Source organism: Rhizophagus irregularis, chromosome 19 (genome assembly GCF_026210795.1).
Source record: "Rhizophagus irregularis chromosome 19, complete sequence".
Taxonomy (NCBI): Eukaryota; Fungi; Glomeromycota; class Glomeromycetes; order Glomerales; family Glomeraceae; genus Rhizophagus; species Rhizophagus irregularis.
The window spans coordinates 2169864-2196907 of NC_089447.1; the positions used below are offsets into that span (position 1 = coordinate 2169864).

The window sequence follows — 27044 nt, forward strand, 5'->3', positions numbered from 1 at the left end:
GTAAATCTGTCTAAAATAAACCCATTGTTTAACATCAAACATCAAAATATTTTTAAAGAAATGCAGAATCTATGGTTACACTACATCTAATAAACGCCTAATATTTAAATCGCGAAAACCCGATATTTGCTTACTGTAATTTCTCTTATTTCTCTTTCTTAAATTTTTTCAATAATTGACCAATATTAGCTTATTCATGGATTCTACTCCTCCTTCTCCTATAGTTGATTGTAGACTTACCTTTGAAAGTGTAAGAAATTGGAAGTATGACCAAGTAGCTTGTTGGTTACAAGAAAATAATTTTCGAGAATATCAAAAAGTATTTTCAGGTAAAAAGAAAATTTTTTTTTCTGTTATAAATTCATGAGTTTTCAATTTAATTTTTTATCTTTTATTTATATCCTATTATATAGATAATGATATAAATGGTGATGTATTATTAGAATTGGATCACGACATCCTAAAAGAATTGAAGATCAGATCAATCGGCGAACGCGTAAGAATCCTTTTGGCAGTTAAAGCTTTGCTAAAGTGTTGCGCAGGAAATACCGTTCCTTACGCTAATCCCATTAAATATTATATACCAAAGGTATTTATTATTTATAATTATCAATTTTTTTCTTTCTTTATATTAACTATATAAAATTTTTTTAGGACCTGGGTTCACCTGATTCTGATAGATTTCCATCGCTTAGCAGATCTAATTCAAAAGCAAGCACCATATCTCGATCTAATTCTACTTCGTCTTCGCGTAATAATAATAACAACAATAATGATTATTCTTCACGAACTTCACAAAACTCTAAAGTAAATATATACTTTTGTTAACTTTTACATTTAAAATTCTAATTAATTAAATATAAACTTAATTTTAGCAACAATCAGAAATATCAGACAGTGTTAAACAGGCAAGTATTTTATTTTATCTAATCTTTTTTTTAAAAAAAAATTTTAATATTTAATCTGACAATTCTTTTTCACATTTATTAGCGTGCCATCAAAGTTATTGGTGAAGATGGTGCAACGAGAACAATCCCTATGAACAATGTAACTGATGCTAAATCTATTTTAGCACGAGTGTTGCAAAAGTTTAATATAAACGAGGATGTTGAAAAATATTCGTTGTTTACAACTCTAAGTGATGGTAAATTATTTATATATTTTATACACATATATATATTTATTAATATTCTTTTATTTTCGATAACATAGCTCGAAGTTTATCCGATGATGAATTAGTAAAGATTTGTAAAAGTTCAGATAGACCGGAAAGGGAAAGACTTATCTTACGCAAGAAGCATGTTCAAATGAGTTTGGAACAATTAAAAACCCAAAAGAGACACAAAAAATTAGCAAATTTCTTTGGAGAAAAACCTCCAACAACACCTCAAGTTGGAATATCTCAAAAAAAATTAAGAAATTTTTTTGGTCAACGTCCACCTTCAGAATTGATTTCATTAAATCTTACGGAATATTTTCCTGGGCATAATAGTGAAGAATTAGAACGTAGCTGTAGAAATTCTGTCAGAAGAGCTTCAAGACTTTCATCTGCTTCTAAATTATCTCGCAAATCAAAAATGTCTTCTTTATATTATGATGACAGATCTGATTCTCTTTTATTCCCTATGGATAATTCGGAAACAATAATTACAGAAGAAGAGCAAAACGAAGATTTTGACGGTTTTAGTGAAAGTGATGAAATTGAAGAAGAAGAATGGGCACTTATACATAATGGATGTGGGTTGGATGAAAATTTCATAAATTATTCATATTTATACATATTTATTTAATATTGGAAATAATTTTATTATATAGTTGGAGAGAATCAAGTTTTGAAATGGATGCAAGGTGCTTTGATTGGAATGGGCTCTTTTGGTAGTGTGTATTTAGGGCTTAATTCCATTACCGGAGAATTAATGGCAGTTAAGCAAGTTGAGTTACCTACAGGACAATCCGCAAATGAGGAAAGAAAGAAATCTATGGTAGGTTCATTTATTCTATGATTGGATATTCCGCAACTATTTTCAACTGCGTTCACGCGATTATATATTTATATTTGAGTAAAAATCAATTTCACCAATTTAATAATTATAATTAGTTAGATGCTTTACAAAGAGAAATTGCACTTTTGAAAGATTTACATCATGAAAATATTGTTCAATACCTTGGTAAAATTTTTTTTTCTTTGTTTTTTTTTCTTAAAAAAAATTATATTATAGTTCTTTATATATTATTTATTTATAGGATTTCAACATGATGAAAAAACTTTAAATATTTTCCTGGAATATGTTCCCGGTGGTTCAGTAGCAACTATGCTTAATAATTATGGTCCATTAGAAGAAACATTAGTTAGATCATTTAACAGACAAATTTTACAAGGATTAAATTATCTTCATGAACAAGATATCATCCATCGTGACATCAAAGGTGCTAATATTTTAGGTAATAAAATATTTTGTAAATTTAAAATTTCTTGCTTATTGTGTATAATTTTGTAATTTTTATTGTCCGTATGATTTGTGCTAATAGTTGACAATAAGGGAGGTATCAAAATATCAGATTTTGGTATTTCAAAAAAAGTTGAAGACCGTGAGTATTTTATGAACTTAGTTTTCAAAGTTTTCAAATTATTCTATAATTAATTATTTATTTTTACCTAATAGAAATTATGGCAACTGTAAGTAGGCCTTCTTTGCAAGGTTCAGTATTCTGGATGGCACCAGAAGTTGTAAAACAAACATCTTATACAAGCAAAGCAGATATATGGAGTTTGGGATGTTTAATTATAGAAATGTTTACAGGAGAACATCCATTTCCTGAATTCAATCAAATGCAGGCCATGTTTAGGGTATGTTTAATATAATATTTTATTATGTAAATGTAATATTTATTGATTTTTTAACTATTTTTAAAGATTGGGCAATCTTGTTCACCTGAAATACCTGAAGATATATCAAATGAAGCAAAAGAATTTTTGAAAAAAACTTTTGAATTGTAGGTATAATTATAATAATAATTCTTTACATTGATTTATATTAACCTTTATTTCTATATAATAGGAATCATAACAATAGACCAACTGCTAAAGCATTATTATCACATCCATTTACTAAATCTAATATACAATTATCATCATAAATATTAAATTGTTAAAATTTATATTATTTATTTGTAAAAATTTGTATTTATATTTATATTTTTTTTATAAATATTTTGAATATGTTAAAAAAGTTATAATTACCTAAAAAAAAAGTGTATATTAGTTAATCACAATCATCTATTTAAATACTAGTGCTTTATAAATATTGGAAAATTTTTAAAAACATATTTAATTTGAATTTTAAATTAGAATTATGCCATTTTAACTAATAATTTGGTTCATTGATTAGCTTTATTAGCAATAATAGCACCATAAAATCTATAATTCAAATGGTTTCTTTTATTTAGCAATTTTAAAAGTAAATATAAAATAATATTTTTAATATTATATTATAGTTTATTGGAAAATTAAACCCTAATTTAAGACAATTCATTATTTCATTTTATAATTTGATACTAATATATAGAATTAATGCTAATACTTCAATTTGAATATACTGTATTTGTTACTCTATTGTTTATACTAACTATAATTAGTTGCTTTTTGTAATTAGATAATCATCGGGAAAATTTTATGTATACGTAAAATATTATTTCTTTAATAAAACATTAATTCCTATGAAAGGATCATTCCCTTACCCAATAACTATTTAATATTTGTTGATAATTTTAAAATGATATTATACATATAAAGCTTTACAAATCTTCTTAAAATTAAATAACTAAACGAGATAACTTAATCTTATTTACTAAAAAATTTCAGGTATGTTTACTAGCAAGTCATTTGATAAGAACTAATGAAACTAATTTAATTGTCCTATTAATATAGCATCTACCATTGTACCTTTAACGAGTTCTTTTAATTGATCAGTTTTTCCAGGAAGTTTTAATAATGCATTACAACTGCACATACTAAGCAATCTACTACTTATTTGATTACCTGTGGATACTGCCAAAAACTTTCCTTTTGTATAATCATAAGAAATGGTAGCTCTATGATATTCGGGTCTAGGATCAAGACTAATATTATTTGAGAGCTAAAAATAAAAAGTTAACAATTTTATAGTATTGTAATAAAATAATAATAACAATCAAATTATAAAACAAATTACCTCTGCTTGCACAATAGGTAAATTCCAATTATCATAACCTGCAATTTTTCTAAGAGCTGGTAAAACAAATAAATATGAAGTAACAGTAGCAGAAACAGGATTTCCAGGTAAACTAAAAATTAATTTTTTATATTCATCTGATATAATAGTCGCAAATGTTGTTGGTTTCCTAATAATAAAATTTTTATACTCAACATTTAATATAGAAAAAAAAATATAAATAGACGATAAATATTTTCTTACCCCGGTTTCATCTTTAACCTTCCAAAGTGTATAGTTGCTTCTAAAGAACGCTCTAAAGTAGGTTTTAGTAAATCAAATTCGCCCATAGACACACCACCTGTAGTAACAAGTACATCAACTTGTGATAAAGCTAATTTTAATACATTTTCCAATTCTTGTACGCTAAAACAACAAACAAAAAAATTTTACTGTTATATTATAAAGGAAATTATAATTTATTTAATATCATATACTTACTTATCACTCACAATCCCAAAATCTTTGACCTCAAATCCTGTAATTTTGCCGATTGCCAGTAAAGTTGGCCGGTTACTATCTCGTATTTGACCATATTTTAACTCTGGTTCATTATGATTAACTACTTCATTTCCAGTAGAAAGTATTCCAATAACAGGACGTTTATAAACGCGAACCTAAATATAAAAATTAATTCCTTATAATAACTTTTGCTACCGATCATTATTTTATGATACTTACTTCTCGCACACCTACAGATGACAAGACTCCAATTTCACCACCAACAGCAGTTACAAGTTCACCCTTACGAACAATAACTGTGCCAACACTAGTATCTGATCCAATTTCCCTGATCCATTCATTATTACGTGCCTGAACATGAATCTTCACTGATTCTTCTTGAAGACCATCAGCAGAAGTACTTACGAGAGATGTATCTTCGACCATAACTACTGCTGTGGCACCATTAGGTATAGGCCCACCTGTTGTAATGCGAGTGATTTGTCCGGGTTTGAGCTGCATAGCATCTGATTGAACATTTGCAATTGACACACCGACTACTGGATAAATTCCGGGACCATCGCTTGCTATTTGAACCATAATTACATGTGAATTAAACGTACTCTCTAATATCAAGTAATTTTACAATGAAAGAAATGAAAGATGAAACCTTACCAACAACTGCATACCCATCAACAATTGAAGCACGGTAGCCTGGGACAGGTTCTTTCGCGTAAACATCTTCAGCTAAAACCATTCCAACCAAGTTTTCATTGACTGGAACAGTAATTGAACCTAAAATCTCGGCATTGTTGGCAATAATATTCAACGCCTCATCAACCGTGATCATAGGATAAGGAGATTTACGTTGGCGTTGGGTAACTATAAATCATATGATACCGCTAATTATTACAAATTAAGAAAATAACGTTAAAGGACAAGCTAGATTTACCAGGACCGGAGAGAGGATCTGACAAAAATGAACGCGTTGTATCATGTTCATGTTTATGGTGATGTTCGTGTTTAGTATTATGAACACATTGATGTCCACTTTCATCTTTACTATTGTTTGTCTTTTGAGCATTCAATTGCGCATGAACATTTTCTCCAGTACCACCTTTCGCCAAATCAACAGCATGAGGCAATACATTTATTACTGCTTCCAAATTTTCTTTTGCTCCTTTCGGACTTCCCGGCACTGTAATGATAATAGTTTTTCCTCTTACACCACTAACAAGTCGACTAAGTGCTGCAAAAGGGGTTTTCTGTAAAGAAGTAGTTATCATTGCATAAGCAATTCCGGGAGATTTCTTTTGTAACAAAGGTTCTATTGCCTGAACGGTATTTTAAGGAAATTAAATAAATTTAGATATTTATATAATTATTCGAAGGAATACAAAATTTTATACACTAACTTCGGGTGTAATATCTTTAACTCCAAATCCTGTACCTCCAGTTGTTACTACGATATCAAGATTCTCATTATCACTCCATGTTTTAACTATATTTTGTATTTGTTCAAAATCATCTGAAATAATTGCACTCTTAATAACATTAAAAGTAATTTTTTCTTTTGAAGCTTGCTTAAATACGGTTTTTAGAGTTGGACCACTAAGGTCTTTTGTTGAATCTGCTGAAGCTGTATCACTAACTTTTAAAGTAATTTATTTATCGAATTGAATAATTTAAATAAATAAGTTTGAAAATATTGCATAAAATAACAAATTACATACTTGTAAGAATTCCAACGGAATATTGTTGTGCTTTATTAAATTAATAAACATATTAACTTTTATCTATTATGTACTTTAGAAGAAGAAATTTGTCCTACCTTGAGACATCGTAACTTAAAAATGAAAATAATGAAAATGAGTCTGATTTTATAACTGAATTATTATATACAAAAGATAATCAAGATCATCATCTTATCATTATTTTTATCATGTGATGTTCAAAGAAATATTTTCCCTTAGCTCTAAAGTTATTATAAACAACCCGGAAGTCCCCTCCAATTTTCTCCTATCTAAGGGAACAGGTTACGCTTATCTCCCTTTAAAATAATAGGCAAAGACGATTCCATTATGGGGTTAGGCATACGTAACTATAGAATTCTCCTATGTTGTTGTCACCAAAGTAGAAGTCGAATTATTATTGCCTTTCATTTACTAAAGTGGTAAAATAATCGTGTTCTCTTGGGTTTCAGTCTACATTACTTCTTTCCTTGACATAACAATCAAAAACTTGCATTTAGAGAAGGTGTGCATTATATCCTCAAATTCAAATGGAGTGTGCTTATTTAAGGAGAAACAAAAATATCGGTTAAAAGTCGTTTTTTCAGAGATTATCGATTGAAGCGATCAAATACACGATAACCAATCACATTTATTGTTTTCCGATCCGAAAATCCGTTCCGGAACAGATAAATAATCTGCGTATTCTTCTTTGCGAATTCGAAAAAATGCCATTTGTTGATGACATACTTCACTTAAGAGCTGACTCTGTGCTATCAGAAAAATTACTTCCTTTAGTCTTCCTATTTATACTTTTCTTATTAACTATAAGTTATTTAATGGGTAATTCAATATGGTATAAGATATTAGGAAGAAACAAATTTTTACCCCAAGGAAAGGTAAAATAAATAATACCGATTATTCGTAATTTTTCATTTAATTCTTAATTTTCTAATTTACTTTAGCATGCTTATGTAACTGGCGGTAGTAAGGGACTTGGTAAAGCTATCGCCAAGTTATTAGCTTCAAAAGGCGCGCATGTGACTATAATCGCTCGCGATAAAGACCACCTACAAATTGCTCTTGAAGAAATTAAAGACGTATGATCCGATAATTATACAATATTATGAAATTCGATTTATTTTATTTTTAATCCACCATCTTTCTATCTAAAAAGGCTGCAAAGGGTCGTGAAGATTATAAGAATTTGATTTTCAATGCAATTTCAGCGGATGTTACTAATTACGAAGATTCGGTTCGCGCCTTGAATGAAGCTTGTGATTTGCACAATGGAAGAGCGCCTGATTTCATTTTCTGTTGTGCCGGTAATTTAATTTATGACCAACTGTCTTACTTTATTCTTATGCACTAATATTATAATCCATTTCAAAGGAGCTTGTAAACCTGGATTATTTATCGAACAGGATATTTCAGAGTTCGAAAGTGGTATGCAACTTAATTATCATGGAACTTTATATACTGTTCACGTAAGTAAAAAAAAAATGTACTTTTTTATATTCATTTTTTAATATTAGTTTATCACGTAGGAAGGAGTAAAACGCATGACGCGACAAAGAATTAAGGGAAAAATAGTTCTTGTTAGTTCTGTTTTAGGAGTAATGAGTTTCATTGGATTTTCTCAATATGCCCCAACGAAGTATGCTTTAAGAGGTAATTTGAATTCTTTAAATAACAAAATTAATTTCTACAGATTTATTTATAATTTTATTTATTAATAGGTTTGGCCGAAACTTTACGCAATGAATTATTACTTTACGATATTAGTGTTCATTGTTATTTCGCCGGAACAATTGATAGTCCTGGTCTTCAACAAGAAGTAAATCTCATTAAACTATCAATTTATTATTTTGTTTGAAGATCATGTTTATATTTATTTTCTTTAGAACAAAACAAAACCAAAAATCACCAGCGAAATTGAAGGTGATGATGTTGCGTTATCGCCAGATCAAGCCGCTAAAGCTTTATACAAATGTAAGAAATTTTTTTTTTTAATCAGTTTTTTTTAAGTTTTAAAATATTTACTTTTCATAAAGCCCTTTGCAAAGGACACTTCCATATTACTTCGGATCTTGGAGGTAATATATGTAGAGTTGCAAGCAAAGGTAAATAAATATATAACGAGAAATTTTTCATTGATAGTTTTAATAATTAACATTTATTATTCTTATAGGCGCAGTCTCTCCGACTAATAATTTCATTGTTGATAGTTTACTTAGTGCCTTCGCTTGGGTTTGTAAAAATAAAATAAATTTTTATTTTGTTTTATACATTTTATAATATTATTAACTCGTTTTTTCATAATTGAATTTAGATTGGCGGGATTCCTTTTAGATATATGATCGATAAGAAAGTCAAAGATAGCAAATCTGAATATCCAATACACGATTAACTTTGAATACTTTTAATATCTATAGTATTAAAATTAAAAAAAAGAGAGAGAGAGAGAGAAAAGAAATAATAATAACAGAAAAAAAAAATAAACATAATAATATTTTTCAAACTACACCGAAAATTAATTTTTTATCATAAAGCACATAATCTAGTTAAAAAAGATCCTTATCCACATTCATTAAAACTTAATTTTTTAATACAACTCTATTTACATAATTTAGACAGTATTTACTTTTATCCGGTTTGTTCTATCGATGATAAAGAGATTAACGAAAAAAAAAAATATTTTTTGAAAATATTGAAAATATATAATGACTTACTTTTCTTTTTCTTTTTTCCAGTGGCATCTTCGCTCTTTTTCCTTCTTTTGCCCATTTGATCTAAAAATCATATTTTAAAATTATTTTTTTTTTCAACCAAAAATTTTCAAAACAGACGTTATAAAACAAATACCAGTAGCCATCGGCTGTGATGGTGACTGCTAAAAAATTAAAATAAAATTCGATTAGTTCTAAAATAATTAAACCAAAAAAAATCCCATTAACGTACATCACTCATTTCACCAGGTGTTCCAGCCATTAAAGAATCATTTAATTCATTAATGGCCGATAAATTATCTTCTTCGGTTTGAGTAATAGCCTGGGCTAACTGTTGCTGCATTTTACGAGTAACATTTCCGAACGCTCTATCAGCACCATTACGAAAGTCTATTAATTCTATTGGGTCTTGTTGAACTTTAGATTCTTATAAAAAAAAGATTTTTTGTGCAATTAAGTTATATTGACACTTAACAAGATAAGTAGAAAAAGGTATAGAAGAAAGGATATACTTCGTGACGCATTAGGATCATTTGCACCCTTCCATGTGTATCCTGTTGCAGGATGAAATTCTACTTCTTGTAGAGCAGTATTAAAAGCGATATGTAAATAATATAAACTTGTCAACTACGAAAACAAATAATTATTAATTAATTGTATACAACATTCTAAAATAATAGAAAAACAAGATATATATGTATATCTACTATACGAGTCCCTATGATTGAATATAAATCAGGTGCTTGATAAATATTATTATTCAAAATATAAAACGTAGCTATAGGACTAACTAGAAATAAAGTATATGATTTTGTTAATTTTAATTTTATTTAATTAATTTAATTAGATACAAAATATTAACCATACCTGACCATTCGGATAATCTATTTTGTTTTCTAATGACCCATAAAACTGGTGCCTTTTCATGTACAATTTGAAATTCAATTCCTTTCATTTTTCTATATATAATGAATTTGATTCAATCATAAAGAAAAAATATCGATATAATTATTAAAAAGTAATCTGTGCCAACCTTAAGTCTACATTTAGGTCTTTAAGATCATTGTATTGTGTTTGCATTTTTAAAATAGCATTATTACATTGATTATCCCAAAACGGTGATTCAGCAAAATAATCCAAGACATTATTTGAATTCAAACCCTCGGGTCTCTATCACATATAAAGAGGTAAAGTCTTTTAATATTTTCAATTATCGTTGTCTGCTAAACAAATATTATAAATACACTTTGAATCCATTCAACACTTCTCCATGTAATCGTGGTAAGGTCTTCTGCCATGGTAATTGTTGTGTTTTCACGAAAAAAGTCGTTATTTTCAATTATCGAAATTGTTTTTAATTTAAAATACGATCAATTGTATAAACAAAGGACAAATAAGGATAAGTGCAACCAAGGTTTTGGATTCGCTTGACCAAAATTGGTACAGTAAATCATTATTATTAAATATACTAAAAAAAGATATGATATACAGTCGGCATTGACCCAAGTTACCAAGTTACCACTTACCAAGTTACCAATAAGCATATTAAAAAAACACCTTTAGTCACACCATATAGTATTTTTATAATCACACCAATTTTTTTTGGTCCCGAAGGGTGACTATTTGTAACAACTGAAATAAACCAATATAGTAATTCACTCATTATAGCGATATTTGCAAATCGTAATATCAAAGTAAACAATTATCAAAAGAAAAAATCTTCAAAAACTTCAATTTATTTTTATACGAAGCAAACCAATCATCTATAGTTTTTCAGATAACAAAAACCATTCAAGTATTATTTAAGTTTTTTCGTAGTAAATAATAAATTTAATAAATTTAACAAATAAAAATAATTCGAGAATCCGAATAGAAATTTTAGTTTGATACTTCATGATTAAGATCATCCATATATTTCACAGAAAATAGTGAATTTTATCCTAAGGTATTATATTAAATTAGACTAAATAAAAAAAAAAAGTTATATACACGTTATCACTTACTTTTTTCTCTAAAGAAGTTTGTTGTGAAGGACCATCTCTGTCATTTTCAGGTGCAGCATCAAACACATTAAAAAATCTCTGTCCATCTACACCAACTTCTAAGATCGAAGCCATGTTTCCACAACGATAACAGTAATTAGGTGCAGACCATACAGTTGATAAACGATCATCATAGAGAACCTGCGTACGCAATCGTATATTAATGGAACTTAAAGAAATTGCACACGTAATTTGATATTGTTAATGAAATTACCTGATATCCTTCCATACAAAGTTGATGCGCACGAAGAATATGTTCCATATTATTTATTTCAAGAAACTTCTTGACAACTAAACCCCCAAAAGTGTAGCCAGCACCTCTTAAAATTGTTAACAAACAAACATTAGAATAACTGAAATTTAAATAAAACGAACTACTTTTTGATTTACAATAATTAATTAATAACCTTGGTGAAATGGCAAATTCATCTTTGTCTGGATCAGGATCAGACCAAACCAAGTCTGCCATTGGGCCTTCGTGTGGTATCTCTAAACAAATGTATTAATTTATTTGTGATTAAATATTATAAGTCATTTACATGTTAATAAAAACATACCTCTGTATCTATCAAGGATTTTTATTTGATCAATACTATGTATTGAAGGCGATAATCCTGCGATTATGAGCAAATAATATTAATACCTGCTGTTAAATTTAAGATATGCTAAAATAAGATATAAAAAATTAACCTCCGTGTACGCAGAAAATCCTGTCATCAATTACAACCGATAACGTGAGATAATCAAACATATCTGTAAAATAATGCCAAACGTTTGTTGAACCATATTTTCTTACGCATTCAGTATAAAATCCGTAGGTCTATTTTGAAATTATTTTTACTTTATTTAAATTCATGGATTATAAAAATGTATATATATATATAAAATAATATAAAATTTACCTGGGTAACGGCTCTTGATTCATGATTTCCTCTAACCAATTGAACCCTGTGAGGATAACGTAATTTCAGGCATGTCAACAGAGATATCGTCTCCACGCTAAAGAGTCCTCTATCCACATAATCGCCTGCAGGAAACCGAACAAGGCGATGATTTGTTTATGAACATTCGACTGTACCGCTTTTTTTAAAGACTTTGAGAGTGGTTGAAATCTTTATGTACCAAGGAAGAGATAATTTGTAGATGGGCAATACCCTCCGATCCGAAATATTTCTATAAGATCATAAAATTGCCTATGGAACAATATTGAATCTATCAAGTAAATTAAATTTTCTATTTCACGAGCACAATGTTTAAGAAGGTAATATTTACCCATGAATATCGCCGACCTTTATAAATAAAAATTAAATAAAAAAAAAAGAGAAGAAAATAATAATCTTAAATTACAAATATTTATTCCCTTTTAACAAATACATAATATATAAAAAAGACACTTTCTACGGTGACAGGCGCTGAAATTGAAACACAATTGCTTTCATTCATTAACAGCTCTTTAGTCTTTTCACAAATTTCTTTGATAAGAGACTCTGCTAACAGTTGCTTTTGAAGAAGCTGAGAAATGCAAGCGTCCAAGTCTAAGCCCATTTCACGAAAGATGAGTAAAAAAAGTCCGCTAAAAAAGTATATAGAAAGTAGTTTAAATTTTTAATAAAAGACTGGAAGTTTTATGTAGATCAATAATTGTTCTAACCTGATTTGTTAACTAATCTTATCACTAATCTATAGAATCTATAGTTTATTTAAAAATTGGGCTTTATTGAAAATTTTGACTCGCATATATATCATTTAAAGCTTCAATGGTTAAATAATCGTCATCACTTAATTCTAAAGCTGATAAAGAATCTTGAACGTATTCGGGTTTTCTCATGCCAACTAAAACACATCCAATTATTTGATTTGCCAAATTAATTCGAAGTGCTTTTACAGATAATGGAGAATGATGTTGAACAGTTTCTAAATATAATGAAGGAGCGAGATATGATATTATAGAATCAAGTTCATCATTACTGTGTAATACATTTATAAGTGCATATGAAACCATTGAATCCATAAGAGATTGCGTTTCCTTAAAAAAAAAGAGGAGTTATAAAAAAAAATATATACATAATAAAAATATATATATATTTTTTTTTTTTAACCAACCATTTGATAATTCATCATCCAACTTTGTAATCTACTTTTTTCTTCATCTAAAGCCATATTTTTCACATAATCACATAAGCAATCTAAATCTCTTATTATAGCAGGTTTAGCTTGTTTTTCCAAATAATATTTTGTAGCAAAATGATTCTGTGATAATCTCGATAAATTTTGTGAAAATATTTGAGACCATATAAATTTCGTTGACAATGGATGTCCTAACGGAACTGAAAAATAATTTTTCTTTTTAGAATAAATAAAATTTTAACGGTTTGTTTTTTAAGAAAAAAGACAATTCTTACATAATTCATTACTAAATTCACTCTCTAACTGATCTAATCTTTGAAGTCCGTTTGAAAGATTATTAACAATTTGATGTTCGGCTGTTTAAATATATCGAAATATACATAAACATATACACGATTAAAGATGATGAAAACGTCAGACGCACTAATTGCACTAATCAACCTACGTAAATCTCTTAAATCTCGGTTGTTAACAAGTTTGCGGATGCTTCCTCCGGCCATAGCATGAAGCGGCCGATTGGTGAATACGAATATATCATTAGACTAAGGTGCTTTAATAAGTTATTTATTGAATCTTTTCGTGAATAAAAGCTTGTATCAATAATTATACCTTCGCATATTCAGCAAGAGAACAAGTTTGACCAACACCTCTTTGAATTAAATCTCTTTCAAATAAATTAAAAGGTGTTTGAATCGACATAAAATTTTTTTTACTAGAATTTGAAAGTTTTTCAAAAATTTTTGGCAGTGAAATGTGATCAGCTGCTATTGAAATTGCCATTGAATTGGAACAAATTCCATATCCACCAATTCTTCCTAATTAGATTATAGATGAGAATCATCATTTAAAATGCTGGCTTTGATTATTAAGCTGTGATAAATCATTTTTCAAACCTTTCATTACTTCTTTGTCCAAGTAATCAAGTGCTCTTTCGATGTCATCATACAAATTGCTAATTGATAAGTGCTAGGAATGAAGAGAAAAAATATAATTTTTTTATTTGTTCAACTTTATTGATTTACTTAATTTTGTAAACATCAAACCTTATTTTTAGCTTGTAAAATTCTTTCGGGATTATTAAGCATAAAAATATCAAGTTTTTCAAGATTTAAACGTGACAATGAGTCGGAGATTTGTTTATTTAAAAATTCGGGAGAAATAGAATGCGCAGATTTATCATTGATTTTTGCAAATGAATCATCCAAGTGTGTCGTATCTGCAATATTTACATATCCTGCTTTAGAGATTATTACCATTCCCTAAGAAAAAAAATTTTAACGAGATTTGCATGTTAACAAATTTATGACGTCAATATATATAGATACCTCGCGAGTAACGGTTCCATCTTTAATAGCATTGTTTAAAACTTTACCAATAACTTCTTCGGATTCACCAAATTCAAAATGAGTACTTGTATCAATTACATTGATACCACTTTTTATTGCTTTTTCAAGTGCTACTTTATGACTATCATCATTCCTATTTATTCGATATCCACCAAATCCTAATCGAGATACAATTTGCCCGGTTTTTATTATAGTTGAGGTTGGAACTGGAATACTAGAATTTTTACGTAATTGAACGAAGAATCTAGGAAATTTAATTCCTTGTTTAGATAACATGATAAAATCTAAGATGAGGATGAACTGATTTATATAATGTAATATATATATATTAATTTTACGATAATCATCTGATTATCGTCGTACAGACGGTAACTAGAAATTTTTATAATTTTTATAAATAGCAAAATAAGGTAAGTTGATTAGGTGATTAGGGTAAGCGATTGAGTATACATATAAACTGTACTGTACGAAGTGATAACTCACCAATCAGATTTAAGTGGATTACTGTTAATTTTATATCGAATATATTACAATTAACCAATACTATTAAAATGTTTTTTTATTTTCGAGCTTTTTATTATAAAAATCCATGTGAATTATAGTGATCTGCATAGAATTCCTGAAAGTTGGACTTATCCTTAAGACAATCGCATAATTACAAAATTTATTTCATTTGAGAATTAAGGAAAATGATCTGTTGACAACAATTCAAGGCCTTTACAGTACATTATCTTGCTTTAAAAATTGTAACGGCCTAAGACAAAATTCGGTAAAGCGCTCCCAAATGTTTTATTTGGTTTTTTTAAAAAATCCTATTTCACAAAGGCCAACTTGTAATGAATCGGATAAAATTTTTCTGGTATTGAAAAAATCTGATGAATTAGAATTAAAAAAAAAGATCCTGGTATTATTTACTGATAATTAAATTACTAACTCATATTAACGGAAACTTAAATTAGGATCCTAATAGTGACCAATAAAATTATAAAATTGAATTACACAGTGAAATTTCCTTATTTCCATATGTGTAGAACGCTGATCCGTAGCACGGAGAAATTATTGATTTTTCCGAGACTACATATATATCCATCTCTTTTTAGTGGTCAAATCAATCAAATCAAATACTTTTTGAAACATGCGGTTAGTTCTTTTTTCTTCTACTTCTAATTCATAAATAAAATTTAAACTCTTTTTTTTTATTTTTTAGTTTCACGATAGATGGTTTACCAGTTTATTTTCCTTATGACAAAATATATCCTGAACAATATGCTTATATGTCGGATCTGAAAAAAGCCCTTGACGCTGAAGTAAGTTCATATAAATAAAAGAAAGAAAATTTCTATTGATTGTTTCATAATAATTATTTTTTTTCTCTGATTAATTTATAATTTTTTCAATTAATCAGGGACATTGTGTACTTGAAATGCCATCAGGGACTGGTAAAACAGTATCATTATTGTCCTTAATCGTAGCATATCAAATGGTGAATACTCATTTTCATATATTTTAAAACCTGAATCTATTATGCCCACAATTTACCAAATTGTTTTTAAAAACATCTTACAGCATTACTCTGAAAAACGAAAATTAATATATTGCTCAAGAACAGTACCAGAAATTGAAAAAGCATTAGCAGAACTTCAAATCTTAATTGAATATCGGAAATCCCAGGGTGTGGAAGAATCATTTTTAGGAATCGGATTAACTTCAAGAAAAAACCTTTGCTTACACCCTACAGTTAGTCAGCAAAAATGGGGAAAAGTGGTTGACGCTAAATGTAGAAATTTAACTGCTTCTTGGGTGAGAGACAAATCTAAATTCGATTCAAACGTAGAACTGTGTGATTTTTATGAGGTAATTATAAATTTTATATTATTTTTTAGAAATTATAAGTAATTAATTTTATAATTTATAGACATTAGAAAAGCATGATCCAAATGAATTATTGATGGATGGTGTTTATACGTTAGAAGATTTGAGAGTTTTTGGTAAAGAGAAGTGTTTTTGTCCATATTATTTAGCTAGGAGAGTGGTAATTTATTACTAGATTTTTAATACAATATTTTATTCATTGAAAAATAAGTTCTAATTTTTTTTATATTAAATGTCTGATAGATTCCATTTGCAAATGTTGTAATATATAGTTATCACTATTTACTTGATCCGAAAGTTGCTGAGTTAGTTTCAAAAGAGTTGTCTAAAAATTGTATAGTGGTTTTTGACGAAGCACATAACATTGGTATTTTTTTTTTTGAAAAAAGATTAAATTACAATTTAGTAAATATTCATTGAAGTTATACTTTGATACTTTTAGATAATGTATGTATAGAATCATTAAGCATTGATCTTACAAAGCCTAATCTGGATGCAAGTGCAAGAAGTATTGCTAAGCTATCAGAGAAAATCGATGAGTAAGTTATTTGATATACAGTTGAAAGATAAGTTTTTCTGCCAAATTTATAAATTTTTTTATATTAGAGTTAAAGCTAAAGATTCCGAAAGATTAAAAGATGAATATACAAAGCTAGTTGAAGGTTTGTTAAGTAAAATAAATACATAAATATAAATATTCGAATTTATTTATTAACATATTATAGGATTAAGAGCTGCTAGAGAAGCTAGAGATGAAGATACTTTCATGTCAAATCCAGGTAAATACCAATTTATATATTTTAATTAAAAAAATAATTTGCATTTCCAAATGAATTAATTACGTCTATCAATTTAGTGTTGCCCGATGATTTGCTCACAGAAGCTATACCTGGAAATATTCGAAAAGCAGAACATTTTATTGCTTTTCTTAGAAGGTTTATTGAATATATAAAAGTATGTAAATGATTATATGCATTCGTTATTATTAATCACTTTTGCTAATTCATTTTTTTTTTATTTAGACAAGAATGCGAATACAGCATGTCGTTGCAGAAACTCCTAGTTCATTTCTTCAACATTTAAGAGAATTAACTTTTATTGAGGCGAAACCCTTGAGGTTGGTTAAAATAATATGTTGTTTAAAGTAATTTAGAATTCGTCTAATAAAATTTGTGAACATATACGTAGGTTTTGCAGCCAAAGATTAACTTCGTTGATTCATACATTGGAATTATCGGACCTTGATGAATATTATGCATTACATAAAGTTGCAGCTTTTGCAACTCTTGTGGCCACATATGCTACTGGTAATTCGGTTTTCAAGGAAAATATTCAAGATTTTGATAATGACACATTAAATATGCTAAAAAAATTTTTTATTACAATTTTAGGTTTTTTGCTGATTTTGGAACCTTTTGAAAATGAAACTGTCCCGAATCCTATACTTCATTACGCGTTAGTCAAAATAATTTTTACTTTTCTTTTCTTTTTTAATGAATTCAAATAACTTAGTATAAAGATTGTTTCTATTTAATCAGATGTCTAGATGCTTCTATAGCAATAAAGCCTGTATTTGAGAGATTTAAAACTGTAGTAATAACATCGGGAACATTATCACCACTTGATATGTACCCTAAAATGTTATCATTTCAACCAGTTGTACAAGAAAGTTATTCAATGACACTTACTAGAAATTGTTTCTTACCCTTAGTAAGTAATTTTTATTTAATCCTGTTTTAGAACTACTTTTTTTTTTTATTTTTAATAATTTATTCCCTATTTCAGGTTATTACAAGAGGAAGTGACCAAGTTGCAATAAGTTCAAAATTTGAAGTTAGAAATGATCCAGCCGTAGTAAGAAATTTTGGTCAAATTTTAGTTGAATTTTCTAAAATCGTGCCAGATGGAATTGTGGCATTTTTTCCAAGTTATTTATATATGGAATCTATTGTCTCTATGTGGAATGATATGGTAAAAATAGCGTATAACTTTAAAAAACTATTTATTTCCTTATTATAATATATCTATTTTTAACATTTATTAGGGAATATTGAATGAAACATGGAAACATAAATTAATATTTGTAGAAACACCGGATGCAGCAGAAACAAGTCTTGCACTGGAAAATTATAGAACCGTATGTTTTACCTTCATGACCTTGCGTAGCCTATTTATTTTAACATCAAGTTTTTTCGTAAATTTAGGCATGTGATAATGGACGTGGAGCAATATTATTATCTGTTGCTCGTGGTAAAGTATCAGAAGGTATAGATTTTGATCATAACTATGGACGTGCTGTAATAATGTTTGGTGTTCCTTATCAGTATACCGAAAATAGAATATTAAAGGTAAGTTAATATGGTAAAGTCATTTGTACGGGGTTTCCAAGTATATAAATCTAATCTTGGTTATACATATTAAGGCAAGATTGGAGTTTTTAAGAGAGAATTATCGAATACGAGAAAATGATTTTTTGACTTTTGATGCCATGCGCCATGCAGCTCAATGCGTTGGTAGAGTATTAAGAGGGAAAACAGATTATGGGCTTATGATATTTGCTGATAAGGTGAGTAGTCTTATATTTAGTTTTTTGCATATAAAGTAATTTAATTCTACAAATTACTAACTTATAATCTAATAAATTAGCGATTTGGAAGAACAGATAAAAGAAATAAGTTACCAAAATGGATAAATCAATATATAACTGATTCTGCAACTAATTTATCAACAGATATGTCATTGGATAGAGCTAAAAAATTCTTAAGATCAATGGCACAACCGTTTGATGATCAAAGAGGTGTTAGTTTATGGACATTAGAAGATATTATTGCTAAACAACGTAATCCTAGTAGTCATTTAAATAATAATTTTGGTGGACGAATGATACAAGGTTAAATATGACTTAATAAATAATAATAAGGGACTTTAGTAGATTTATTAATCACATACATAAGAATATTCGAAACTCTAATTTTAACATAATATTTTTTAAAAAGATTCAAGGTAGTAATAATAATAATATTAATGTAATAGTTTAAATTCGATAATTGAAATTCTTGAAGTGGGTAATTTTTATCATATTTCTCTTGTTAAATTAACAAATTAGATGTTTTCTAATAAAAGGATTGAAGCTACAAAGCATTTAAATTACAATACCTTATTATTTGATTTAAAATCAATCCTTTATAGAAAGTATATGAAGTTTTTATATAAATAAATATCTCTCGTAACTTTGTAAAAATTGATTAGTATCAAAATAATTGAGAAAGAAGTCTATCTAAAAAATATATGACCTATCTTTTATATAAATTTAATATAAATATAGTTAGATCTAGATATAATTCATCTAAATGGAAGACATATATATGGAACTTCTAAATCATTCAAATATATTATTTATAGGATTATTAAATTAATATTATAGTAAAACATATTATTTTAAACTCATTAATACTTAGTTAAAAATGAATAATAAATGAGGTAAAATAAAAATAGGATTAATATTAAGGATAATACAATCCATTACTTTACAAAAAACAAAATAAGTTAATTTTACAATATTAAAATATTAAAGATATTTAAAATATAATAAAAAAGAAAAAAAATCAGAAATTTTATAAAATAATAAATATTATTTAATAAAAAGTAAATTTTTTTATTATAATTATATCAATAAATTTCAAAGTTGTAGTAATATTTTAAATAGATTATTAAAAGAAAAATATTTATAGCCACTTTAAAATATATATAGTATTATAAAATCAAATATTAAAAGAAAAAAAAGTCTAATAATATTTTTAATAAATAAACTATAAAATTTAAAATATATAGTAAAAATTATAAATAAAATTTTTGTTTTTTAAAGTTTCAAATAGATTGGATCAGATTAAGGTTGCCTGCCTAAACCTTTCCAAAATTCTACGATTAGTTTCTCCAAAATTTTACTGTAGTTTTATTATAGTTTCAGCAAAGTTTCAGCAGTTTCAGCATTTATAATAAGTTTTGTCAGGTTTTGCTTTTCTCCAGAGTTTCGCCAACTTTTTAATAAGACTTTCATATAGTTTCGGCTAAGTTTTACCATTTTGGCATTTCGCCAACTTGCCAAAACCCCCTAGTTTCTTCAGCAACCTTAGATCAGATTAGATAATTGACTTAATTCAACCCAAAATGAATTATGGATTTAATAATTTTACCTAAATATCACAAGTCAGAAATCTTATTCAAAAGTTATTATTTTTATTATTATTATTATTATTATATTTAAAAAGAGTAGTAATCCTTATTTAAAGAAAAATTATAAGATTTAAATTTATTATAAATAATTTACACTCTACTTATTTACAAATTAAGGTTGCTGAAGAAACTAGGGGGTTTTGGCAAGTTGGCGAAATGCCAAAATGGTAAAACTTAGCCGAAACTATATGAAAGTCTTATTAAAAAGTTGGCAAAACTCTGGAGAAAAGCAAAACCTGACAAAATTTATTATAAATGCTGAAACCACCAAAACCTTACCGAAACTATAATAAAACTATAGTAAAATTTTGGAGAAACTAATCGTAGAATTTTGGAGAGGTTTAGGCAGGCAACCTTATTGTGAATATACCCTATAAGTTTATTTAAAAAATATTAAGAAAAAATATTTTCAAAAAAAACATTAAAAAACTTTTTTATTAAATTTTCTATTAAAAATGTTTTTTTAAAAAAAAACATTGTAAAATATTTTTTTATTAAAATATTTATTAAAAAAATATTTAAAAAAAACAGGTTTGCAATATTTATTATTAAAATATTAAAAAAAAAATGTAAGATATTTTTTTTAATTAAATTATTATAAAAAAAAATATTTTTATAATTTTTATAATATTTTTACTATATTTTTATTTAATTTTCAAAAAAATATTTTTATAATAGTTATACTTAATTTTCAAAAAAAATATTGCAAAATATTTTTTTAAGAAAAATTCATGTAAAATTTTCTTTCTTTTAAATATTGATCCAAATATATATTAAATTAATAGGCCAAATTATTTAATCTATTAAAGTTTTATTTTAAATTTACACTAACTTTAAACTAACATTTTTTTCTAAATAAATATTTTTATTTTAACTTTAAATTATATTAATGTTAATATTAATTTTAATTTAATATTCTTACTTATTAAAGAAATCTTAATAGTTTTAACATCCTAATAAAATTTAAATTTAATAAGTTTAATATAATATTTATACTATTTATATTTTTATATTTACACTATTTTGTATTAATTATATTGTTATTATCATTATTTTTTCCATTTTTATTATGATTTATATTGATCTATATATTATTTTCTAATATTTGTTTATCTTTAAATAATGAATTTTCAATATTAAATTTAAATCTTTATAAATCATTATTAATATAGTGGTGATATATAAGTTTTTAACTCTTTTTGATAATCATTATATCCATTTTTTTGGAAAAAATAATTGTCTTAAAGATAATGAAGATGATAAAAAAAAACTTGAATGGTACTGACAAATTGACTTTATTGCAATAAACTAAATTTTTAGTAAATAACCTTTATACTTAATAATATTAAAATTGTTAATATTTAATAAAATGTTTATTACCTAAGGTTGCTGGAGAAACTAGGGGTTTTGGCAAGTTGGTGAAATGCTGAAATGGTGAAACTTTGCTGAAACTATATGAAAGTTTTATTAAAAAGTTGGCGAAACTCTAGAGAAAAGCGAAACCTGACAAAACTTATTATAAATGCCGAAACTGCTAAAATCTTGCCGAAACTATAATAAAACTACAGTAAAATTTTGGAGAAACTAATTGTAGAATTTTGAAGAGGTTTAGGCAGGTAACCTTATTATTACCCTACCCTTTGAGCAAAAACTCCACCTGACAGTACATATGTGAGGTGCTTTTTAGCATGATGAGTGGTTTAGAAGTTAATAATATTTGTAATTTAGCTTTAACAATATATTTAATAAACTTTCAAATGCATTGTAAGAAAAAAAAATGTTCATTATTTATTTATTACTTTTTATTAATTTTGCTTTATATATTATAAAAAATTATTTTAATTATATTAAATACTTCTTAACATATATTACTAATCAATAGTTTTTTTAATAATTTATATAATTTTACATATATAATTTTATTTGTTTTTGCTGTTAGATAAAATTATATATTAAAGATTAAATAGAAAATAAATGCTTAAAAGTATACATGAAACCAAAATTGGTTAATTTTAACCTCCGAAATGGTCGAAATGGTCAAAATGATTTCGACTTGAACCCCTCCAAAAGTCGAAATGGTCGAAATTACGTTATAGTTATATGATTTTATAGTAAACAATAATATTAAAATTCAAAGTTAACGAACTCCGCATCCAGTGATTCGATGTTTATGATCTTTACACGGTTGGATTCAGCTCATCGAGAGGATTCCAATGATATGTATTTTATATTTGTAGCATCAATATTGACGGAGTTATTCACGTTTAAAATTTGGTATTAAATAGTCTTATAATTTTTATAGTAAACAATAATTTTAAAATTCAAAGTTAACGATCTCCGCATCCAGTGATTCGATTTTTATGATCTTTACGCGGTTGGATTCAGCTCATCGAGAGGATTCCAATGATATGTATTTCATATTTGTAGCATCAATATTGACGGAGTTATTCACGTTTAAAATTTTATATTAAATTATAATTATAAAAATCACATGACTATGATGTAATTTCGACCATTTCGACTTTAATTTCGACTTTTGACCTTCCCAAGTCGAAATATTTCTACTTTTGGGCTTTAATTTCAACTTCATATATACTTAAAAGTATTTTAAAAAAAGTTAATCAGTTTAAATATAAAATTAATAATTATTTCTAACTTTTATATATGCTGCCCAAATTATTTTAAGATGTCATAATTATAATTTAATTCATTTAGTTTATATGTAATTTACTATGTATAAAGTGCCAAAATAATTTGGGATGTCGTAATTGAATTTGGATTTTACTTATAATTATAGCAGTCCAAAATAATTTGAGCAATATGTATACTAACTTTATTTATACAAAAGTTAAATAAAAAGCTAATAATAAAAAATAAATAAAATAAAATAAAATAAAATAAATTGCAAAGATTAATTACAATTTACAAAAAAAAACTAAAAAAAAACTAATTAATAAAAACAATATATTTATTTAATATTAATACTACTTATGTCTTTTTTAATTAACAGTTAACAATATGTTTGAAATTAAAAAATCTTTTAATAAAAAAAATAAAAATAAAAATAATTAAAAAGATGAAAAAAAAATTATTATTAACTATATATATAAATATTTATACAGTCAGACATCTCTATAATCATCAAGTTAGTTTAATTAAAAGTAATAATTATATACACTAGTCAAAATAGTCCAAATCAGCCAAAATTCAGCCAGCCGATTTTAGGCTGATTTATAGTCTAATGCTGGTCGAACTTTAGCCAATTTTTTGGCTGCAATTCGCTACCACTCGCCTAAAGTTCAGCTTGAAATTTTGGCCAAAATTCAGTTAACATTCAGAACAATTTCAGATAGCAAATTTTGGTGAATAGTTTTCCGAATGTTACTTATTTTATGTTGCAAATTTCAATATACATTTATTTACTAATATTCGGCTACAACTCATTTTATTTGATATTCACAATAAAATCACAACTTTATTTATAAATGCATATTACAAATAAGTATTACTAATCTACAATTCCACAATCACATAATTCATGTATTTGTATATACTTACGAATCTTGATTTTTTGGAAACCCACCAAAACTATAAAAAAGAAAAGAACGGTTAGTAACCGTTCAAAATATTAAAAAAAAGCAAAAAAAAACCCAAGATTCTACTTACGAATCTTTGGTTTTTTTCTGTTCTTTGGAATCCGCCTGAGACACTGAACCTATAAAAAAGAAAAGAAAAGAACGGTTATTAATAACCGTTTATAATAATATTAAAAATAAAAAATAAACCAAAAATTCGTACTTACGAATCTTGGTTCCACTTTTTCCAAAGATCCTGAAATCTAATAAAAAGAAAATGAACGGTTATTAGTAAGGGAGCTTACACATATTATGTAATTATTATAGGGGGGGAGGGGGGTAGTTAAAATTTTACGTTACACTTATTTAAATCATATGATTTATAAATATTATAATTTGATTGGTTATGAAATCTAACGGGGGGGGGGGTAAGGTTTATAAGAAAATGAATATTACGTGATATGTGTAACTCCCCTAACCGTTCATAATAATATTAAAAAAAATAATAAATAATAAACCAAAATTCATACTTACGAATCTTGGTTTTCTGTTCACGAACCTATAAAAAAAATACAAGAACGGTTAGTAAACTGTTCGTAATAATAAGAAAAAAAACAAAGTAAAGATTCGTACTTACGAATCTTTTGGGCTTTCATTTTTCGGAAACTCCAAGACGCCAAACCTATAAAAAAAATTAAAAAGAATGGTTAGTAACCATTCCATAACATTAAAAAAAAAAGATTCACAAGTATATTACTTACGAATCTTAAAGGTTCTCATTTTTCCGATCTTCAGAAGCTCACCGGAATCTAAAAAATAAAGAAAAGAACGGTTATTAGTAACCGTTCATAATATTTTATTAAAAAAAATAAAAAAAAAGTAAAGATTCGTACTTAGAATCTTTATGTTTGGGTTTTCGTTCTTCAGAAGCCCATTTGAGCAATAAAAATAAAGAAAGAATAGTTATTAATAACCGTTCATAATATTTTATTAAAAAAAATAAAAAAAATAAAGATTCGTACTTACGTTTTTATCTTTAGGTTTACGTTCTTGGAAGTACCCTTAAATCTAAAAATAAAGAAAAGAACGGTTATTAATAACCGTTCATCTATTTTATTAAAAAAAATAAAAAAAATAAAGATTCGTATCTTACAAATCTTTATCTTTAAGTTTTCGTTCTTGAAGCCCACAAAATCTAAAAAATAAAGAAAGAACAGTTATTAATAAGCGTTCTAATATTTTATTAAAAAAAAATAAAAAAAAGATAAAGATTCGTAACACGAATCTTTATCTTTAGGTTTTCATTCTTCAGAGGTCCACCCGAATCTAAAAAATAAAGAAAGGAACGGTTAATAAACCATTCCAAAATGATATAAAAAAAATAAAAAAATAAATTTATAAAGATTCATACTTACGAATCTTTATCTTTGGGTTTTCGTTCTTTGGAAGCCCACCGGAACCTAAAAAATAAGAAAAGAACGGTTAGGGGAGTTACACATATCACGTAATATTCATTTTCTTATAAACCTTACCCCCCCCCCCTGTTAGATTTCATAACCAATCAAATTATAATATTTATAAATCATATGATTTAAATAAGTGTAACGTAAAATTTTAACTACCCCCTCCCCCCTATAATAATTACATAATATGTGTAAGCTCCCCTTATTAGTAACCGTTCGTAATAAAGAAAAAACAAAAAAAATTTAAAAAAAAAGATAAAGATTCGTACTTACAAATCTTTATCTTTGGGGTTTCGTTCTTTGAAAGCCTACCAGAACCTAAAAAATAAGAAAAGAACAGTTATTAGTAACCGTTCGTAATAAAGAAAAAACAAAAAAATTAAAAAAAAAATAAAGATTCGTACTTACGAATCTTTATCTTTGGGTTTTCATTTTTCGGAAGTCCACTGAACCTAAAAAAATAAAGAAAAGAACGGTTATTAGTAACCGTTCATTAATAAAATTAAAAAAAACAAAAAAAATTAAAATCAAGATTCGTATATACTTACGAATCTTGGTTTTTTCATTCTTCGGAACTCAGAAGTCCCATCCGAAAGCCAAACCTATAAAAAATAAAAGAAAAAGAATAGTTTAATAGTAACCGTTCATATTAAAAAAAAACAAAATAAAACTAAATATTCGTACTTACAAATACTTTGGAGTTTCTGTACTTCAGAAGCCTACCCGAAAGCTGAACCTATAAAAAAAGAAAGAAAAAAGAACGGTTAGTAACCGTTCATATTAAAAAATAAAATAAAACTCCAAAGTATTCATATTTACGAATCTTTGGAGTTTCTGTACTTCGAAGCCCACCCGAAAGCCTAATCAAATAAAAAAAAGTAAAAAAAGAACGGTTAGTAACCGTTTATATTAAAGAAAAATAAAAAAAAAACTAGAAAAAGTGAAAGGGGAAAGAGGAAGGAAGGGAAAGGGGAAGAAGGGAAACAGGAACAAAGTGAAAGGGAAACGAAGGAAGGGAAAGGGAAGAGAAAATAAAAAAAGTTTAAAAAAGGATGTATAAGATGATCCTTTTTTAAACTTTTAATATGCGTAATGCGTAACGTGTAATGTTTGATTAACAAAATTAATAAATCGACCATAAATCATATATGTCGAAATTTGGCCGATTTTTAATAATTTCTGAAATTTGGCCGAAATGTGTGACAGATCAGCTGATTTGTCACATGACCGAAAGTT

The 27044-nt window shown here is 26.7% G+C and overlaps 7 protein-coding genes across 7 annotated transcripts; 3 read left to right on the plus strand and 4 right to left on the minus strand.

Annotated features, from left to right (window-relative positions):
• Window positions 1-196: 196 nt before the first annotated feature.
• OCT59_011021 (uncharacterized protein) lies at window positions 197-3138 on the plus strand (the record flags this gene model as incomplete). Its single annotated transcript, XM_066136240.1, has 13 exons — window positions 197-329; window positions 414-589; window positions 655-807; window positions 876-908; window positions 991-1144; window positions 1213-1737; window positions 1816-1982; window positions 2099-2168; window positions 2245-2442; window positions 2530-2589; window positions 2664-2848; window positions 2915-2994; window positions 3060-3138. 13 exons carry the CDS (start codon window positions 197-199, stop codon window positions 3136-3138), a joined length of 2013 nt encoding a protein of 670 aa, XP_066000886.1.
• A 539-nt stretch (window positions 3139-3677) lies between these two features.
• On the minus strand, window positions 3678-6532 carry OCT59_011022 (uncharacterized protein; the record flags this gene model as incomplete). The annotated part of the gene is made up of 10 exons (XM_025314011.2): window positions 3678-4136; window positions 4212-4380; window positions 4455-4616; window positions 4692-4867; window positions 4932-5278; window positions 5367-5573; window positions 5644-6025; window positions 6107-6342; window positions 6425-6454; window positions 6523-6532. The coding sequence occupies 10 exons, from the start codon at window positions 6530-6532 to the stop codon at window positions 3903-3905; spliced, it is 1953 nt and encodes a 650-aa protein (XP_025186106.1). The 3' UTR covers window positions 3678-3902.
• Window positions 6533-7143: 611 nt separating this feature from the next.
• Window positions 7144-8890, plus strand: OCT59_011023 (uncharacterized protein). Its single transcript, XM_066136241.1, has 10 exons — window positions 7144-7320; window positions 7387-7521; window positions 7599-7746; window positions 7814-7908; window positions 7969-8092; window positions 8161-8258; window positions 8326-8413; window positions 8476-8544; window positions 8613-8671; window positions 8754-8890. The coding sequence occupies exons 1-10, from the start codon at window positions 7150-7152 to the stop codon at window positions 8829-8831; spliced, it is 1065 nt and encodes a 354-aa protein (XP_066000887.1). The 5' UTR covers window positions 7144-7149; the 3' UTR covers window positions 8832-8890.
• A 177-nt stretch (window positions 8891-9067) lies between these two features.
• Window positions 9068-10448, minus strand: OCT59_011024 (uncharacterized protein; the record flags this gene model as incomplete). Its single annotated transcript, XM_066136242.1, has 9 exons — window positions 9068-9081; window positions 9154-9213; window positions 9287-9311; window positions 9383-9576; window positions 9663-9777; window positions 9858-9940; window positions 10018-10109; window positions 10184-10320; window positions 10395-10448. The coding sequence occupies 9 exons, from the start codon at window positions 10446-10448 to the stop codon at window positions 9068-9070; spliced, it is 774 nt and encodes a 257-aa protein (XP_066000888.1).
• Window positions 10449-10963: 515 nt separating this feature from the next.
• Window positions 10964-12737, minus strand: OCT59_011025 (uncharacterized protein; the record flags this gene model as incomplete). Its single annotated transcript, XM_025323241.2, has 10 exons — window positions 10964-11090; window positions 11154-11333; window positions 11407-11512; window positions 11600-11681; window positions 11750-11806; window positions 11883-12012; window positions 12095-12219; window positions 12315-12385; window positions 12465-12481; window positions 12594-12737. The coding sequence occupies 10 exons, from the start codon at window positions 12735-12737 to the stop codon at window positions 11067-11069; spliced, it is 936 nt and encodes a 311-aa protein (XP_025186103.2). The 3' UTR covers window positions 10964-11066.
• A 169-nt stretch (window positions 12738-12906) lies between these two features.
• Window positions 12907-14941, minus strand: OCT59_011026 (uncharacterized protein; the record flags this gene model as incomplete). Its single annotated transcript, XM_025333645.2, has 8 exons — window positions 12907-13218; window positions 13296-13519; window positions 13595-13675; window positions 13765-13861; window positions 13929-14134; window positions 14213-14285; window positions 14363-14578; window positions 14645-14941. 8 exons carry the CDS (start codon window positions 14939-14941, stop codon window positions 12907-12909), a joined length of 1506 nt encoding a protein of 501 aa, XP_025186102.1.
• An 859-nt stretch (window positions 14942-15800) lies between these two features.
• Window positions 15801-19432, plus strand: OCT59_011027 (DNA-dependent ATPase of the nucleotide excision repair factor 4 complex; the record flags this gene model as incomplete). The annotated part of the gene is made up of 19 exons (XM_025314009.2): window positions 15801-15805; window positions 15873-15972; window positions 16071-16148; window positions 16232-16519; window positions 16581-16697; window positions 16781-16904; window positions 16980-17076; window positions 17144-17199; window positions 17263-17316; window positions 17394-17491; window positions 17560-17654; window positions 17726-17844; window positions 17929-17992; window positions 18076-18247; window positions 18323-18508; window positions 18582-18674; window positions 18742-18885; window positions 18960-19103; window positions 19184-19432. 19 exons carry the CDS (start codon window positions 15801-15803, stop codon window positions 19430-19432), a joined length of 2283 nt encoding a protein of 760 aa, XP_025186101.1.
• Between the last annotated feature and the right edge of the window lie 7612 nt (window positions 19433-27044).